The sequence below is a fragment of the Coregonus clupeaformis genome, chromosome 18, assembly GCF_020615455.1.
Source record: "Coregonus clupeaformis isolate EN_2021a chromosome 18, ASM2061545v1, whole genome shotgun sequence".
Classification (NCBI taxonomy): domain Eukaryota; kingdom Metazoa; phylum Chordata; class Actinopteri; order Salmoniformes; family Salmonidae; genus Coregonus; species Coregonus clupeaformis.
The window spans coordinates 45,668,801-45,687,207 of NC_059209.1; the positions used below are offsets into that span (position 1 = coordinate 45,668,801).

General features: G+C 40.9%; 1 protein-coding gene and 1 non-coding gene across 3 annotated transcripts in view; one reads left to right on the top strand and one right to left on the bottom strand.

Moving 5' to 3' along the window:
* The first annotated feature begins 10,160 nt into the window (after window positions 1–10,160).
* Window positions 10,161–18,407, top strand: part of LOC121587334 (leucine-rich repeat transmembrane neuronal protein 4-like) — a 44,382-nt gene continuing 36,135 nt past the window's right edge. The window contains exons 1-2 of one of the 2 annotated variants that reach the window (XM_041904236.2): window positions 10,161–10,713; window positions 12,290–13,875. In XM_041904236.2, coding sequence (XP_041760170.1) covers window positions 10,707–10,713; window positions 12,290–13,839 — 1,557 coding nt within the window. In that variant the 5' untranslated portion in view covers window positions 10,161–10,706 and the 3' untranslated portion in view covers window positions 13,840–13,875. Of the gene's footprint in view, window positions 10,714–12,289; window positions 13,876–18,407 lie in introns of those variants that run through there. The other variant, XR_006004053.2, reaches the window with a different exon arrangement.
* Window positions 16,573–16,625, bottom strand: LOC121531003. Its single transcript, XR_005994091.1, has one exon. It is a non-coding gene; the product is annotated as a U7 small nuclear RNA (small nuclear RNA).

Genomic DNA, 18,407 nt, shown 5'->3' on the forward strand with positions numbered 1-18,407 from the left:
CTATATTAGATGTACATGTAAAATTAGATGTTTCCTCACCCTGAAAGTAGTCTATGGGCCAGGAGAAACTAATCCATGGTTCGGTTTTCTTTAAATAGCCATGACAACTTCTGCTAACTTTAGCCACCACAAGATAACGATCAATGGAAGCGATAGGTGCATGTAAAAATAAAACAAGACCAAATCAACTTTAAGTTACAGCTAACCAAATATTGAGTTGATTTCAGGTGATTTGCTTACAGTGCCTATAGAAAGTCTACACCTCAAACTTTTTCCAAATTTTTCTGCCTTAAAATTTAATCTAAAAAGGGATTAAATTAATTCTTTTTTCCTACCATTCTACACAACCTACTCCACATTTTCAAAGTGGAAAGGTTTATAGAATATGTTCAAAATTAACAAAAAAATAAACACTGAAATATCATAATTGAATAAGAGTTAATACAGTGGGGAAAAAGTATTTAGTCAGCCACCAATTGTGCAAGTTCTCCCACTTAAAAAGATGAGAGGCCTGTAATTTTCATCATAGGTACACGTCAACTATGACAGACAAATTGAGATTTTTTTCCAGAAAATCACATTGTAGGATTTTTTATGAATTGATTTGCAAATTATGGTGGAAAATAAGTATTTGGTCACCTACAAACAAGCAAGATTTCTGGCTCTCACAGACCTGTAACTTCTTCTTTAAGAGGCTCCTCTGTCCTCCACTCGTTACCTGTATTAATGGCACCTGTTTGAACTTGTTATCAGTATAAAAGACACCTGTCCACAACCTCAAACAGTCACTCCAACTCCACTATGGCCAAGACCAAAGAGCTGTCAAAGGACACCAGAAACAAAATTGTAGACCTGCACCAGGCTGGGAAGACTGAATCTGCAATAGGTAAGCAGCTTGGTTTGAAGAAATCAACTGTGGGAGCAATTATTAGGAAATGGAAGACATACAAGACCACTGATAATCTCCCTCGATCTGGGGCTCCACGCAAGATCTCACCCCGTGGGGTCAAAATGATCACAAGAACGGTGAGCAAAAATCCCAGAACCACACGGGGGGACCTAGTGAATGACCTGCAGAGAGCTGGGACCAAAGTAACAAAGCCTACCATCAGTAACACCTACGCCGCCAGGGACTCAAATCCTGCAGTGCCAGTGTCCCCCTGCTTAAGCCAGTACATGTCCAGGCCCGTCTGAAGTTTGCTAGAGTGCATTTGGATGATCCAGAAGAGGATTGGGAGAATGTCATATGGTCAGATGAAACCAAAATATAACTTTTTGGTAAAAACTCAACTCGTTGTGTTTGGAGGACAAAGAATGCTGAGTTGCATCCAAAGAACACCATACCTACTGTGAAGCATGGGGGTGGAAACATCATGCTTTGGGGCTGTTTTTCTGCAAAGGGACCAGGACGACTGATCCGTGTAAAGGAAAGAATGAATGGGGCCATGTATCGTGAGATTTTGAGTGAAAACCTCCTTCCATCAGCAAGGGCATTGAAGATGAAACGTGGCTGGGTCTTTCAGCATGACAATGATCCCAAACACACCGCCCGGGCAACGAAGGAGTGGCTTCGTAAGAAGCATTTCAAGGTCCTGGAGTGGCCTAGCCAGTCTCCAGATCTCAACCCCATAGAAAATCTTTGGAGGGGAGTTGAAAGTCCGTGTTGCCCAGCGACAGCCCCAAAACATCACTGCTCTAGAGGAGATCTGCATGGAGGAATGGGCCAAAATACCAGCAACAGTGTGTGAAAACCTTGTGAAGACTTACAGAAAACGTTTGACCTGTGTCATTGCCAACAAAGGGTATATAACAAAGTATTGAGAAACTTTTGTTATTGACCAAATACTTATTTTCCACCATAATTTGCAAATAAATTCATTACAAATCCTACAATGTGATTTTCTGGAGAAAAAAATTCTCAATTTGTCTGTCATAGTTGACGTGTACCTATGATGAAAATTACAGGCCTCTCTCATCTTTTTAAGTGGGAGATCTTGCACAATTGGTGGCTGACTAAATACTTTTTCCCCCCACTGTACTTGGTGGAAGCAGTCATTACAGCTGTGAATTATTTGCATTATGATTCTACCAACTTTGCACAACTATTAGGTCAACAGACATTGTTTTTGTAAATTTCTCAGGCTCAGTAAATATGGTTGGAGATCATTGATGGACAGTGATATTTTAACCTTGTCCACATCTTTTTGGGACAACCTTTACTTCACTACATTCCTAAAGAAAATGGTATACTTTTTACTCCATGCATTTTCCTTGACACCCAAAAATACTTGTTACATTTTGAGTGCTTAGCAGGACAAGGAAATAGTCCAATTCACACACTTATCAAGAGAACATACCAGGTCATCCCTACTTCCTCTGATCTGGTAGACTCACTAAACACATGCTTCATTTGTAAATGTCGAAGTGTGTCCCTGGCTATCCGTACATTTTTTTAAACAAGAAAATGGTGTCATCTGGTTTGCTTATTACATGGAATTTGAATTGATTTTTTACTTTTGATACTTGAGTATATTTTAACAATTACATTTACTTTTGATACTTTTTTAACTAGGCATGTCAGTTAGGATCAAATTCTTATTTAAAATGACGGCCTACCAAGAGGCACTTAAGTAATATTTAAAACCAAATACATTTAGACTTTAACTCGAGTAGTATTTTACTGGCTGACTTTTACTTGAGTCATTTTCTATTAAGGTGTCTTATCTGAACTATGACAATTGTGTACTTATTCCACCACTGGTTGGTGGCACCTTAATTGAGGAGGAGGGGCTCGTGGTAATGGCTTGAGTGGAATGACATCAAATACATGGTTTCCATGGGTTTGATGCCATTCCATTTGCTCTGTTCCAGACATTATTATGAGCCATTCTCCCTTCAGCAGCCTTCTGTGCCAGGAACACTCAACACCTCTTGGAAAGCCATTCTGTTGTCTTTTGCATTTTATTTTTTGTAATTGTCCCGCAGAAAAATAAAACCCTATCCCAGGGTTAGGTTTTCAGAAGTTGTTGAGCGCTTCCATTTGTATTTTTCAAGTATTGTGGTGGCAGCATCATGTTATGGGTATGCTTGTCATCGGCAGGGACTAGGGGGATTGTCAGGATCAAAATAAATATGAAAGGAGCAAATCCCAGGTAAAAAGTTAGAGGAAAACCCGCCTCAGTCTTCTGAAGACCCTTTTCTTTTCAGCGAGACAATTACACACATTTTTATGCCAAAGATGCACCAGAATGGCTTTCAAAGAGGTGTTGTGTTTCTGAGTGTAGTCTTAGTCCTGACTGGACTTTTATTGAAAATCAGAGACAAGGTTTGAATATTTGTGTTTGTCAATGATTCCCAACCAAATATTATAAGCTTGAGCATCTTTTTACAAAAACAATGGATATATACGTTGTCCTAAGAGTTGTGCAAAGTTGGTAGAATCTTAATGAAAATGATTCACCGCTGTAATGGCTGCCAAAGGTGGTTCCACCAAGTATTAACTCGAGGGTGGAGACTTATCAAATTATGATATTTCTTCTTTTTTGGGGGGGGTTGATGTTCTATAACTTTCTTTCACTTTTGAAAATGTGGAGTAGGTTGTGTAGATCTGTAGGAAAAATATTGATAATTGAATCCCTTTTTAGATACTATTTTAAAGCAGCAAAATGTGAAAAGTTCAATGGGGGTGTAGATTTCTATAGGCACTGTACATGCCCTTATCACTTCCATTGATTGTACATTTGTGGTGGCTGAAGTTAGTTGTAGTGGCTGTTTTAAAGAACCTAACCATGGACTAGACTGCTTACTTTCAGGGTGAGGAACCATCTAACATCAAGTTCAAACATCCTGAACTACTCTTTTAAGCTACATGCCAGAATTCAACTCTGAATTAATCTAAACAACTATTTGCCTATTTGTGCAGGTAAACAGGAGGCCTGACTCGGTCTACTTAGACTCGGGTCTCAGTAGTTGCCCCATGGCTACATTCTTTTGGTCACTTCCTATGCATGGCTTCACATTTAAATGAAGAGTGGTTAACTTGGAGAGATTGTTTTTCTCCAAGTGCTGCACACAGTTCTTTGTTTTACATAATTGTATTCTTATTTACATATTTACACAATGTATTACAGTGGGATTCATTATCGAGGAAAGGTCTTTCCCTTGTTCAATTATTTAGGGCTCAGTCACAGACATTAAAGTTTCATGGGAGACAATTTGGAGGCAGTGCTGGTCGCGGAGTGTGAGCATGCATGGTCGCTTGGGAAACAAAAAAGGCCTTGTTGCCTTTAGAAGTGTTTGTTGTGAACTTGTGACTGAGGATTAAGTGACACGTGGAATAAAAGTACATTCATCATTACATTTGTGGACTATTAACCCAGAATCTAGCAGGTGGTATTGTATGTTGATCAAATGTATTTGATTAGGCATGTCACTCTGAGAGTTATCTCTCTTAAAGATAGCCAGATAGATCACTTAAATAACTTGATAAATAAGTTGCTGTCTGACTGTTTGAGGAACATCCACAAAATTGTCAGGAATGCTCTTGAGTAGGGTTGCAAAGGGAGGGTATATTACTGGAAACTTTCAAAGTTTACCATTAAACTACTAGAATTTTGGTATCTTTCAAGGATTTTATGTAATCTATCACAAAACATCTAGTGGTCCTTTTGGGTACTTTGTCATATTTAGAAATGTAAATTGCCAGTGCCTAAAAAATAACAGGCAACAAGTTACTCCTCCCCATGCACACTTAGAAATAACACTTGTTTTGGGAAATAAAAACATTACACAAATATAACTTTGATCATTCTGCATGCCTTGCATCCTCTTAACAGCCAAATCACATGTTTGCAGAAATAGCCTTGTGGAAAATGGGTCATGTAAGATTTTTTCTACAGCATAAATGGGAACACAGGCTACACTAGGGAGGTAATTGAAACTTTGTGTGTATTTGGTTTTACATGGGATAATAAATACTCAACGGCAGCTTACTGTAATACTTTTCTGATAAAGATTAGAGCAGAAAATATCTGAATCTCTTAATCTATTCTGTCTGAATACTGTTGTTCACATTCACTCTTATAATATGTCTTGATATTGTTCCTTTAAGGCATGTTTTCATGTCAGAGGGAAAATGTTGTAAAGATTTTACGTTTGCTCTATTCTCTGCACCAACTCATACACTGGTAGCATGACTACTTGCAATGTTTTAATTTCCAATTGTCAGGGTATAAATCTTCCATTTGCTCTGGGCTCCAATCCCAGAATGAGATGTGATTACATGAGCTGAATTAGACTTTTTAAAACCCTGGTTTCCAAAAGAAACTAAATGAACTAAAATATGTTGGTTATTTGTCTCCAATATGTTTATTATGTAAGTAAGTATTATGATGTTCGAAATGTGGTTGAATACTATAAGTGTAAAATTTGGATTTGGACATCGTATTGTGATGGAACTCCATTCCTCTCCGTCCCTCGCCAATTCATGGTTATTACTCCAATGTGTCATCTATCCTGGGTCATCAGTTCCCCTGTATATGGTTGTGTTCCCCTGCTCAGACATTGCATGCATCAACCAATGGTTGCGTGCCACGTCATCAACTGTGCCGTCGGGAACCAGATTGCTATAACATATTATGTGGTTGATGCATAAGTGAAATACCCATCCAGGCGCTGTAAGATCTGGCATGCGTCAGCAACGTCTGAGCAGAGGAACACAACCTATGTTTTCTGCATTCAAGTTTCAAGTTTTGGCCTCCCGAGTGGCACAGCGGTCTAAGGCGTCACTACAGACCTGGGTTCAATCCCAGGCTGTGTCCCAGCCGGCCGCGACCGGGAGACCCATGAGGTGGCGCACAATTGGCCCAGCGTCGTCCAGGTTGGCCGGCGGTGATGTCCTTGTCCCATAGCGCTCTAGCGACTCCTAGTGGCGGGCCGGGCGCATGCATGCTGACTTCGGTCGCCAGCTGTATGGTGTTTCCTCCGACACATTGGTGCGGCTGGCTTCTGGGTTAAGCCAGCAGTGTGTCAAGAAGCAGTGCGGCTTGGCAGGGCCGTGTTTCGGAGGATGCATGGCTCTCGACCTTCGCCTATCCCAAGTCCGTACGGGAGTTGCAGCGATGGGACAAGACTGTAACTACCAATTGGATATCACGAAAAAGGGGTAAAAAGTACAAAAATAAATAACTATTCAAGTTTTATTGTCACGTGCACAAGTGCAGTGAAATGCCTTTAATGCAAACTCTTTCCCAACAATGCAGTAATCAATATCAGTAGTACAGTAAAATAAAACACATGATGGCATCACAATGGTCGTGTTCCTCTGCTCAGATGTTGCTGACGCATTCCAGATCTTACAACTCCTGGATAGGTATTTTACGTATCAGCTAACCACATCATATGGTATAGCAATCTGGGGCACGACCATTGGTTGATGCATACAACGTCTAAGTAGGGGAACAGGACCAATGTTATCCTTCGATCGGGCTGTGCTGATGAATTGGCTTGATTGGTGTCATGTTTTTGTTGTTGTTGGGTTGACCAACTTTTTATTTCGTTTAGTCATTTTTATTTTTCAGGGGGGGATACAGGTACAAAAACAATCAATTAAATTCATACAAAGATAACCCTGACCTATTCCACCCCTCAGCCCCCCCCCTCTTGACTAGCACCATTTATTCTAATGATGATTCTAATGTTATAACTTCTAATAGTAACTGTATCCACTGGTTAAATGGGAGAGAGTGAGGTGGTTGCCATCTTAGTCAAAAAATACATAATTGAATGAATTTTGTAACTTTGCCCCAGAAGCATTTAACTGCAGGGCACTTCCACATCATATGAAGGAATGTTCCTACAGTGAGGGAAAAAAGTATTTGATCCCCTGCTGATTTTGTACGTTTGCCCACTGACAAAGAAATGATCAGTCTATAATTTTAATAGTAGGTTTATTTGAACAGTGAGAGACAGAATAACAACAACAAAAATCCAGAGAACGCATGTCATAAATGTTATAAATTGATTTGCATTTTAATGAGGGAAATAAGTATTTGACCCCCTCTCAATCAGAAAGATTTCTGGCTCCCAGGTGTCTTTTATACAGGTAATGAGCTGAGATTAGGAGCACACTCTTAAAGGGAGTGCTCCTAATCTCAGTTTGTTACCTGTATAAAAGACACCTTTCCACAGAAGCAATCAATCAATCAGATTCCAAACTCTCCACCATTGCCAAGACCAAAGAGCTCTCCAAGGATGTCAGGGACAAGATTGTAGACCTACACAAGGCTGGAATGGGCAACAAGACCATCGCCAAGCAGCTTGGTGAGAAGGTGACAACAGCTGGTGCGATTATTCGCAAATGGAAGAAACACAAAATAACTGTCAATCTCCCTCAGCCTGGGGCTCCATGCAAGACCTCACCTCGTGGAATTGCAATGATCATGAGAACGGTGAGGAATCAGCCCAGAACTACACGGGAGGATCTTGTCAATGATCTCAAGGCAGCTAGGACCATAGTCACCAAGAAAACAATTGGTAACACACTACGCCGTGAAGGACTGAAATCCTGCAGCGCCCGCAAGGTCCCACTGCTCAAGAAAGCACATATACATGCCCGTCTGAAGTTTGCCAATGAACATCTGAATGATTCAGAGGACAACTGGGTGAAAGTGTTGTGGTCAGATGAGACCAAAATGGAGCTCTTAGGCATCATCTCAACTCGCCGTGTTTGGAGGAGGATGAATGCTGCCTATGACCCCAAGAACACCATCCCCACCGTCAAACATGGAGGTGGAAACATTATGCTTTGGGGGTGTTTTTCTGCTAAAGGGACAGGATAACTTCACCGCATCAAAGGGACGATGGACGGGGCCATGTACCGTCAAATATTGGGTGAGAACCTCCTTCCCTCAGCCAGGGCATTGAAAATGGGTAGTGGATGGGTATTCCAGCATGACAATGACCCAAAACACACGGCCAAGGCAACAAAGGAGTGGCTCAAGAAGAAGCACATTAAGGTCCTGGAGTGGCCTAGCCAGTCTCCAGACCTTAATCCCATAGAAAATCTGTGGAGGGAGCTGAAAGTTTGAGTTGCCAAACGTCAGCTTCGAAACCTTAATGACTTGGAGAAGATCTGCAAAGAGGAGTGGGACAAAATCCCTCCTGAGATGTGTGCAAACCTGGTGGCCAACTACAAGAAACGTCTGACCTCTGTGACTGCCAACAAGGGTTTTGCCACCAAGTACTAAGTCATGTTTTGCAGAGGGGTCAAATACTTATTTCCCTCATTAAAATGCAAATCAATTTATAACATTTTTGACATGCGTTTTTCTGGATTTTTTTGTTATTATTCTGTCTCTCACTGTTCAAATAAATCTACCTTCAAAATTATAGACTGATCATTTCTTTGTCAGTGGGTAAACGTACAAAATCAGCAGGGGATCAAATACTTTTTTCCCTCACTGTACCTGATTTAGGGGACACAGTGAACCGTTGGGAGTTGGGGTTCAATTTCAATTCTTATATCTTCTTTAATTGTGATTTATTCAACCAAGATGCAAATGCAGTGGAATTATTTTTTATAAAACATTTGGTGGCATCCCATTGAATCCGGGGGTCATCGACCACATTGTTATTGATCATTGTGAATGAATTTAGTTCAATTTTAATTATTTAGTTCCATTTCAAATTGAATTGAATGCAGCATTTTGTAGTAATGAAACGTTGAAATGCCATCTTTTAGCTCTTTTAGGAGATTCTGAAATGTGAAGTTCGCAGTAGTAAGCGTGGTGGTCAGACAAGCTCATATGTCGAATTTCTATTTTCGTGATTAAAGAAAATAGAGGTGTAGATAATAGTATGAAATCAATTTGTGAGAATGATTTATGCCTGTTTGAGTAGAAAGTGTACTCTTTTGCTTTAGGATTATGTGCTCACCAGGCATCAATGAGGTTGTAATCAGAGAGTATATGCTGGAGAGCATTGGTTGCGTGTGGATTGTAGTTGGTCTTATTAGATTTGTCCCGTGGGCCCCGTGTAGCTCAGTTGGTAGAGCATGGCGCTTGCAACGCCAGGGTTGTGGGTTCGATTCCCACGGGGGGCCAGTATGAAAAATTTATGCACTCACTAACTGTAAGTCGCTCTGGATAAGAGCGTCTGCTAAATGACTAAAATGTAAAATGTCCCGCATGTCCAAAATGTCATTGACGTCTGTCCCAATAACCAGATGGTATTTAGTTCATTCTAACAATATCCTGTTAAGAGAATCAAAAAATCTAGAATCATATGAATTTGGAACATACACATTAATAAAGGCATTTTCTTTCTATCATGGATACACTTAAGGAAAGTGATTCTGCCTTCTTGGTCTTTGCCTTTACCCAAGATGGTGATTCAGAGTTTCTTATGTATCATTATGATTACACCTTTAGTTTTGTTTGGGCTTGATGAAAAAGCAGCCAGTTTGTACAAATGGTTCTCTATTCTATGTGAGTTCCTTTTGGAGCAGGTGTGTTTCTTGGAATGATGTGCCAATTTAGAAATAGGCCTACCTCTCATTGGTCAGTGCTCGTTGGCACTGCGCGCAGTTTGACTAGGCTAGAGATATTGCCTGAGGTTGTCCGGCATACAAAATGACTTGTACATCAATGATTGTAAACATATTGACATGTTTAGTTTGACACTGAAGGATAGGACGCAGTTGTCACAAAATATGAGAGGTATTTTCAGAAGGTAGAAAGAAAGTAATTTGAGCAACAACAAAAAATCGTGAAGGGCGATTCGTAACGTTTCAATCATTTTCTGATGATGCATGCTACATTTGGATTGGTTTGAGGTCCCGGATGCACTCAGCCGATCAAAACATTTGAACCCGGGACCGATGCGTAGGCCTATCGGTGAATCGTTAAACCTACATCCCTAAGAAGTAGCGTATAGTTCATTGTGCAAAAACATACAAAAATGTTAAATTCATTTAGGTTGTGTAGGCCTATCCATCCATTTGATGGCAACACTGCTGAGGCACGCGTTATGACCGGGAGAGTTATGACCGGGAGAGGGCATCCCGAATATCCCTGTTGTGCAGGCTGAGCGCACGAGCATTTGCCAGCACTAGAATAGTCATTTTCTCTCATCAGGACCAGTTGCGACTAGACTACAGCGCGAGAAAGGCGAAACACGGCAAATACTGTAGGCTACAGCAAAAACCATGAACAGAAATCCGCTTGGCTGAATCCCACCAATTACACTGGCGCTTGCTGACTGGAATATACGCTTACACTGGGAATATCAGCTTATTTTGTGGCTTGTTCTAGATTCAAGCCACAGATAAAATATATAAACTTGTTTTTAAAGTGTATTTTTTTCATGGTAGACTAAATTATGTTTATGGGCTTTTTCTGTCGTCAGCTGTTGAATAGACTACAGTGCTTTTTCTTTGCTTATATACTTTGAGTCGTGGTATGCAACTGAAATAAGGATAGATAAGGCTACTCCATACTTACAAGACTTTGGAGCAAAGCGGCAGCTTTGCAGTGCTGTGCGTTTGGTTGAGGAGCTAAGTGGCTGCATTTGCTTCGTTGAGCGGGCTAGTTCAGCTGTGTTGGTTAGGCTATTTGTCCAACCAAATGAGGACTGCGCGCGACATGCGGGCATTGGAGTCAAGCATCAGAAGGCTCTAACCTGTGAAAAGGAGCCGACACCACGCAAACATGATGGGTATGTTGAAGATCATACAAATGTGTTCCATTTGCCCACATACATTGTTCTCATGGAAGGCAAGGCAACCGCTCAAAGACAAACGAATCACGACATTGATTACATTAGGCTATTGTGACAAAACCCATGTGTTATGTATTTCCTATGCTATTGGAATATAATTGAAAGTCCTATCATTTTCAAACAAAATACATAAAAATCCCTAGAGGCATAATATGCCATGCAGACCCTCATGAAATGAACACTATTATCAATCTGCCGCATGCTAATACGAATGCGCCGCAGTTGTAGGCTAGGATAGCGGCCTTTCTAAAATTAGCCTACCAGGCAGACAGCAAGATTGAACTGTCTGCATCTCAAAGGTCTTGCTATTAAGTTATAGCTTTGATAACTTTAAGGGTTTTCTCGAGTTTGTAACCGCAACTCCATTTGCTGACGAGGACAGGCTATGGTCAGTAGGCATAACAGCTTTTATATAAATAAATAGTCTTCACTTTGATCAACAGGTTTCCTATGTTTTTGGTCTCATCAGTGTTCTATCTGCCTTCATGGGATGCCGTTTTGACACTGTTCTCGTTAGCATAATGCAATGCGTTACATAAAGACCGAAATTAATAAAGAAGTCAAAGGAATCAGGGGCTGATTTGAATAGCTTTGATTCTATTTAATTACCAACTAGAAACGTTGCGAGCCTAGACTTCTTTAGTCTTTTTCTGTCTCAGTTTTTTTATTTGCATTTATACACAACTGAGCAGTCCTATTGTCCCATGATATAGTACTACATAAAATGTACAATTGCTGCAATGAAAGTATTATGGTATGTGAGACTGAAGGTCACCATTTTTATAACATGTTTTATGCCACAATAGATTTGTGGCTTGAGGCTTGGCTAATAGATTCTTTGAAATTACAGATCCCCATCAATTATCTTTTAATTTACAGATATTCCTGCTTGGCCATTGTCTTAATCATAATAGTTTATTGAAAATAATTAAAGAGCATGATTCCTTTATAGCTGCTATCCCTCTTGAACTACTAACCTTTCATATTACCTCACATTACTCTCAATATCACCCACAGGAATTGAACGCTGATGGATGTCATTTCTAATTAATGTGAAAAAGCACACTAGCAGCTGATCTCTTGCAGCATGCAGCTCTTCCATTTAGGTTAGAAGTTTTCACCATAAAATACCACAACCACTCTCCACTATTCCCCTAAACAACCCCTAGGTACGGTACTTTCATTCAGATCAGTGTTTCTCAAACTCTGACCGATGACATGCACCTCAGTATGTGTCAAAACATCTGAGATGACACTGATTTATCTTAAGTGCTAGTTTGAATGTAAGTGGTTCTCCAAGCAGGAAGGACCACAGCCTGCTGGTCCCCTAAAAAAGTTGAGAAGGCAGGTTTAAGCAAATAGTGCTGAACATGTACTGTAGATAACATTTCCCCGCCCACTTCATTCACAGTGTCAAAATGTTTATTCTCAGCATGCTCATTTTGACTTACAGTATGCTTACTGACATAAATGTATGCACTTTTTGAGTGTCCCTATCTCCCCCCTTCTGCAGGATCCCTGATGCGACATAGATGGCTCATGATCCCATTGTTGATGCAGTGCTGGCTGCTAGCGTTTCCAATCAGTGTTCGTGAGCGCCCCTGTCCTCAAAGCTGTAGATGTGATGGGAAAATAGTATACTGTGAATCCAATGCCTTTCGGGACGTGCCAAACAATGTGTCTGTGGGATGCCAGGGCCTCTCTCTGCGCTACAACAGTTTAGTGAATCTCAGCGCTAGTCAGTTCTCAGGCCTCAGTCAGCTTGTTTGGCTTTATCTCGACCACAACTACATTAACTCAGTGGACAGCCAAGCCTTCCATGGGGTACGGAGGCTGAAGGAGTTGATTCTCAGCTCTAACAAGATCACACAGCTACAAAACAACACTTTCCATACTGTCCCTAATTTACGAAATCTTGACCTCTCTTACAACAAGCTGCAAGCACTCCAGCCCAGTCAATTTCTGGGCTTGCGGAAGTTGCTCAGTCTCCACTTGCGGTCCAATTCTCTGAAAACTGTCCCAATGCGGGTTTTTCAGGATTTGCGCAATTTAGAGTTTCTCGATCTTGGCTATAATCGATTGCGAAGCCTCACTCGAAATGCCTTTGCTGGGCTGCTCAAGTTGATCGAGCTTCATTTGGAACACAACCAATTCTCCAAGATCAACTTCTCTCACTTTCCCCGCCTCACCAACCTGCGGGCACTCTATTTGCAATGGAACCGAATTAAGTCAATAAGCCAGGGACTAACCTGGACATGGACGGCCTTGCAAAAGCTGGACCTCTCTGGAAATGAACTGCAAGTAGTGGATTCCAGTACGTACCAATGTCTCCCCAACCTACAGACCCTGAACTTGGACTCCAACAAGCTTAGTAACATGTCCCAGGAGACAGTGGATGCCTGGATCTCCCTCACCACCATCAGCCTAGCTGGGAATGTGTGGTACTGTAGCCCTAGCATCTGCCCCTTAGTGGCCTGGCTGAGGAACTTCAAGGGGAACAAGGAGACCACTATGATTTGTGCTGGGCCTAAGGAGTCCCAGGGAGAGAAAGTGATCGATGCAGTAGAGACATTTAGTATCTGTAAGGTCACTCCCACCACCTCTTTTGTCTCAACCACAGCCTCCCTCAACACCCCATCTCAGTCTGAGCTCCTGCCCCTTCCCACTTTGTCCAGGGTTGAGGAGGAGTTGACCCGCAGTGGCACGGCCATCCCCTCCCCTTCCGGGGTCTCCCCTACCACCCCAGAGCAGGATTTTGAGTATGTATCCTTCCATAAGATTATTGCTGGCTGTGTGGCACTTTTCCTGTCGGTGGCTATAATTCTCCTGGTTATTTATGTGTCCTGGAAGCGCTACCCCAGCAGCATTAAGCAGCTCCAACAGCGCTCCATGGTTAAAAAGCAGCAGAAAAAGGTGCAGGAAACAGAACGCACCCTCAGCTTGCCTCTGCAAGAGTATTATGTGGACTACAAACCTGCAAACTCTGAAACTATGGATGTGCTGGTTAATGGGACTGGACCCTACACATACACAATCTCAGGATCCAGAGAATGTGAGGTATGATCCGTCACCCTCCTAAAATCCATTTCCACTGCGAGGCACAAGAGGTAAATTTCTCGATGATTTTGGGGATTAAAAAAATGTTAGATTTTTTTCTCCTCTTTCTGTGTCTGTTTGTTGGATAGGAAATATGAGTCAGTGCATGGTGACTTGAGTCATTACATGCCAGGCTAGTTCAGATAAACCCAGATCATTTAAAGTACAGTTTACCTCTCTGTCAAAAAAGAAGCACCATGAATTGATTGAGAGTTAGAGAGTGAAGCTCGAGTTCAAGTTTTCTTGCACTTCTGTTTGAATTCATGTCTGAAGGCAAAATAGAATGATGACTTCATCAAAAAAGTGAGACGTGCCAGATCAAGTCACTCTGCAGTGACTCTTTTCCTATCGTGTGTATTTGCTACAGCAGCATACCTTGTCGACGGCTTTGGTTGTGGTAAAAACTTGAGTCAAGTGAATCTTGATTGGTGACTCCTTTGTTTGTTATTTATACATTCCATTCAAAGAATGTTGGGATTCTCCCACGTGCTTTCCTTATTTTTATGTGATAGTGTGAACTGAATGTCACTATTGTCTTATTTGAACTCTCTCCCTCTTACTTTCTTGATAGTGATAAATCGATTAATGTCTTGATAAATAGACAGAGGCTATACCTTTAACACCTCTCGGGTCTAATGGCTGGTGTATTACATGAAAATAAGGCTCAGTAAAGGTATTGAATTATCAAGTACAGAAGATCCTCAGTGCAAAACAGTCTATTTCTATTAAGATAAGTTCTATCTACATTACCATCTCAAACCTGGCCCTGTCTCTCTCTCTCTTGCTCTCTCGCTATGCCTCTGTCATTAGATGTTTCTGGTTCTAGCCAAAGAGGAGCAAAGCCAGGCAGGTTTTTGTTGACAAGGCAGAACCACAGTAAGCAGAGGCCAGAAGCCATCACAGAGGCCCTTGATGTTGTAAGACGGCAGTCAGGCTGTTTTCTTACATTAAGAAGGACCTTGATTTTATTACAGTAAATTGGAAGGCTTCATTGGAGATCTGAGACTGAGCGAGAGGCCGTCAGTGTGCATTTTTATCCAACATGTGTAGTGAGCTACACTGAGTGGTTTAGAACTGAGTCATAGAGGAATGTATACTGTAGAGGTAGAGGGGGAGGGGAAGGGAAGGGAAGGGTAGTGAGGAGAAGGAAAGTGGAAAGAAGGTTCATGGACTTCAAAGGTATTCCCAATACTACTTCTACCCTTCAACATTTCACCACTATTGTAGCCAAACACATGTATTTCCTCTGATGTCTCTCAAAGCCTCATTTGATAAAAGAGTAATCAGATTTATTGTCATCAATTCATTGATTTATTACATTGTGTAATAACAGCACCAGATTATTTTTTTCTGACATAGGAAGGCCCAGCAAATCACTTACTGTGAAGCCTTACAAATTGAGCATAGCAATAATGTAAACTGATATTATGTCTGGCCCCCTGAATTACAAGGCATCTAATCAGATTAAGCCAGTCTATTTGGCTCATGTGACTTTACAGCTACAGTATTACAGTATACCATGCAATAATACTTATCAAAAGTAAAGCCATGGCATTCATATTTTGACTACTGAAGATGGAAATTCATGCTGCATAGTTGTTCTTCTTTTTGCATTACCTTTTCTCAGGACCACAGCTACACTCTTAGACAAAAAGGTGCTATCTAGAACCTAAAAGGGTTATTCGGCTGTCCCCATAGGAGAACCCTTTGAAGAACCCTTTTTAGTTCCTGGTAGAACCCTTTTGGTTTCAAGTAGAACCCTTTCCACAGAGGGTTCTACATGGAACCGAAAAGGTTTCTACCTGGAACCAACAACGGTTCTCCTATGGGGACAGCTGAAGAACCCTTTTTTCTAAGAGTGTAGGGATTGAGAGAGGAAGTCGCCCAGGGAGTGCCACTTGAGTCTGCACCTTTCTCTCAGACTCAGTGTTCCCTTTGGTAGCCAAAAAGCACATGCACATTGGAGTGGAGCAAGGTTGCTCATGAATTGCCCAATATTATAGAAGGTAGTTTCTATTTCCTATAATATTTTAGCACCACTTACCAGTACTTTGCCTCGTTACAGTATGTTTTTCTCAATTTCCTCCTCAAGTATCACAAATCCTACATAACGTACCGAAGGAGCAAGCACAAATGTATTGTAGATGCACGTTTCAGGGCCGCCGGCAAAGATGTGGCGAGCTGGCATTTTCCCCAGGGCTTTTCTATAAGGTGGGGCAGCGCCTTAACCTAGTACAACCATCCGGAAGTCTCTTGAGCTTACATTCTGTTTCGCTACAGTAGTAATCAGTCTGGTAATAGGCTAGTAGCGCCCCACCACTTTTGATTTAGTTGAATAAAAAATATTGATGCAAAAGCATTAAAAAGAGGGACAAAGTACTGTTTTTTTTTGCTGATTTGCCTCATGATTTGTTAACTCGCGCACAATTTATCTGTCATTCACATCGGAGTGCTGCAGGTTCTGTGCATGTCTTGAACAATCAGATGATAGAAATCACAGGTCGCAGGGGCCAGGCACAACACACTTCTATTAAAGCTCAAAGCACACTCTCCACTTTCCTCCAATAGGCCTATTTATTTAGCAAACGTGATAACACTGTAGTAAAAAAAAACTGCAGTATATACTATAATAATTACTGTATTGATTTTGCGAACTGTAGTATTTAAGTATTTACGTTTCATTATCTTTCAAATAGAAGTGGGGGCTTTCTCCTTGAGGAAACCTTCTGGAGAAATAGTAAAAGAGCACATTTTCCATAACCTGTAGGTAGGTAGGACTGGGGTCTGAACGGATATTTTATTTTATTTTTGCAAAAAAGTCGTGTGTAGTTCCAGTAGTTGACTACACTACTACTGTATATGACAAAAAAGTAATAAACTATTAAAAACACTACCAAGATTTTAATTTAGTTAAACTACCACCAACCTACTGTAAAATGTAGTTAAATTACTAGTTAAACTACATGTAGTTCACTACTCCCCAACACTGGTTCGGAAAAAATGTAAATGTAATCAAATTTGGCTGGCTAGGCAACCTTGACCTTTTCAATCCATAATGATTAACTGGAATTGTAAACTGGGTGGTTCGAGCCCTGAATGCTAATTGGCTGACAGCCGTGGTATATCAGACCGTATACCACGGCTATGACAAAACATGTATTTTTACTGTTCTAATTACGTTGTTAACCAGTTTATAATAGCAATAAGGCACCTCAGGGTTTGTGGTATATGGCCAATATACCATGGCTATGGGCTGTATTCATGGAACTCTGTGTTGCATCGTGCTTAAGAACAGTCCTTAGCCTTGGTATATTGGCCATATACCACACCCCCTCAGGCCTTTTTGCTTAATTATAACGCAGCATTATTGAATACTCGTTTCTGATAGGGTAGAAGGGCATTCTAGAATGGACATTAAAATCTGATAATGGGACAGTTGGAAAAGATATTGGGACACCTTGCAATCATGAAGCAATATGCACCTACACATGCAGACCATACTTGCAAGTTACAGAAAGCTAAACCAACAACCACACAAACTGAAATTGGATACATTGTAAACCCAGGTCCAACTAGGAAAAAACATAGCTAGCTGTTTTCAGCTCCACAGGGCCAGGAGTATTTCCAGGAGTTTTATAAAACCATGTGACCTGATTAGAAAAACTCTGGTCCCATCATAGCCCATATCTAACTTTTTTACAACTGATTAATCACTGTCATACCCTACTGGGTCCAGAGTAGGGCTGTTGCGGTAACCATATTAGCGCCACACATGCAGTCATGTACAGCACTTCGAGATATTAGCTGATGTAAGAAGGGCTATATAAAATAAAATTGATTGATTGATTGATGAGTCATGACCGCAGTACAATTCCACGTGACCGTTGAGTCTGGACATGCTTTGGTAGTATCCAACTTGCTAATGACCATCAGGTCCTAATGGCCTGGTACTCAGGGCGCTATTGTCCCTCTAACCACTCTGACATCAATGCAAATACAATCGAAAATCACATCAAACACTTATCATCAAAACAATATCATGATTTAAAAAAAAATCATTGTGATGATCAATTTGAAGAAAGAAGTTCAACCTAACACAACGACATGGACAGTGCATTCTAAGTTGATGATTAATTCAAAACACTCATAGGCATATTAGAGCTTATGCATAAGCTTATGAGCCCAAGCCTGAAAAAAACCCTGAATTAAATAATTGTGCTGTTATACAATACATAGCCTACTGCATATTACCCATTGCAGAAAAACATAAAATAAAACTGATTTCAGATATCTTTGGTACATAATTGGTCTAGCCTATACTCCAAAAATTTTTTTTTTTGAGTAATCGCCTTTGAGTGTGGACTGTATTATTATGCATACTGGATGGACCTTATGGTCTGCTCCAAAAATTCTGTCCACGAGTCTGGGAGAGAACATATAGCCCTAGGCGATGCTGCTGGTTCATTGATTGTGCTGGGCGGCTTACAGTTAGCCTACAATTATAAGAAATGTGTATTTGATTTTGAATTATATTT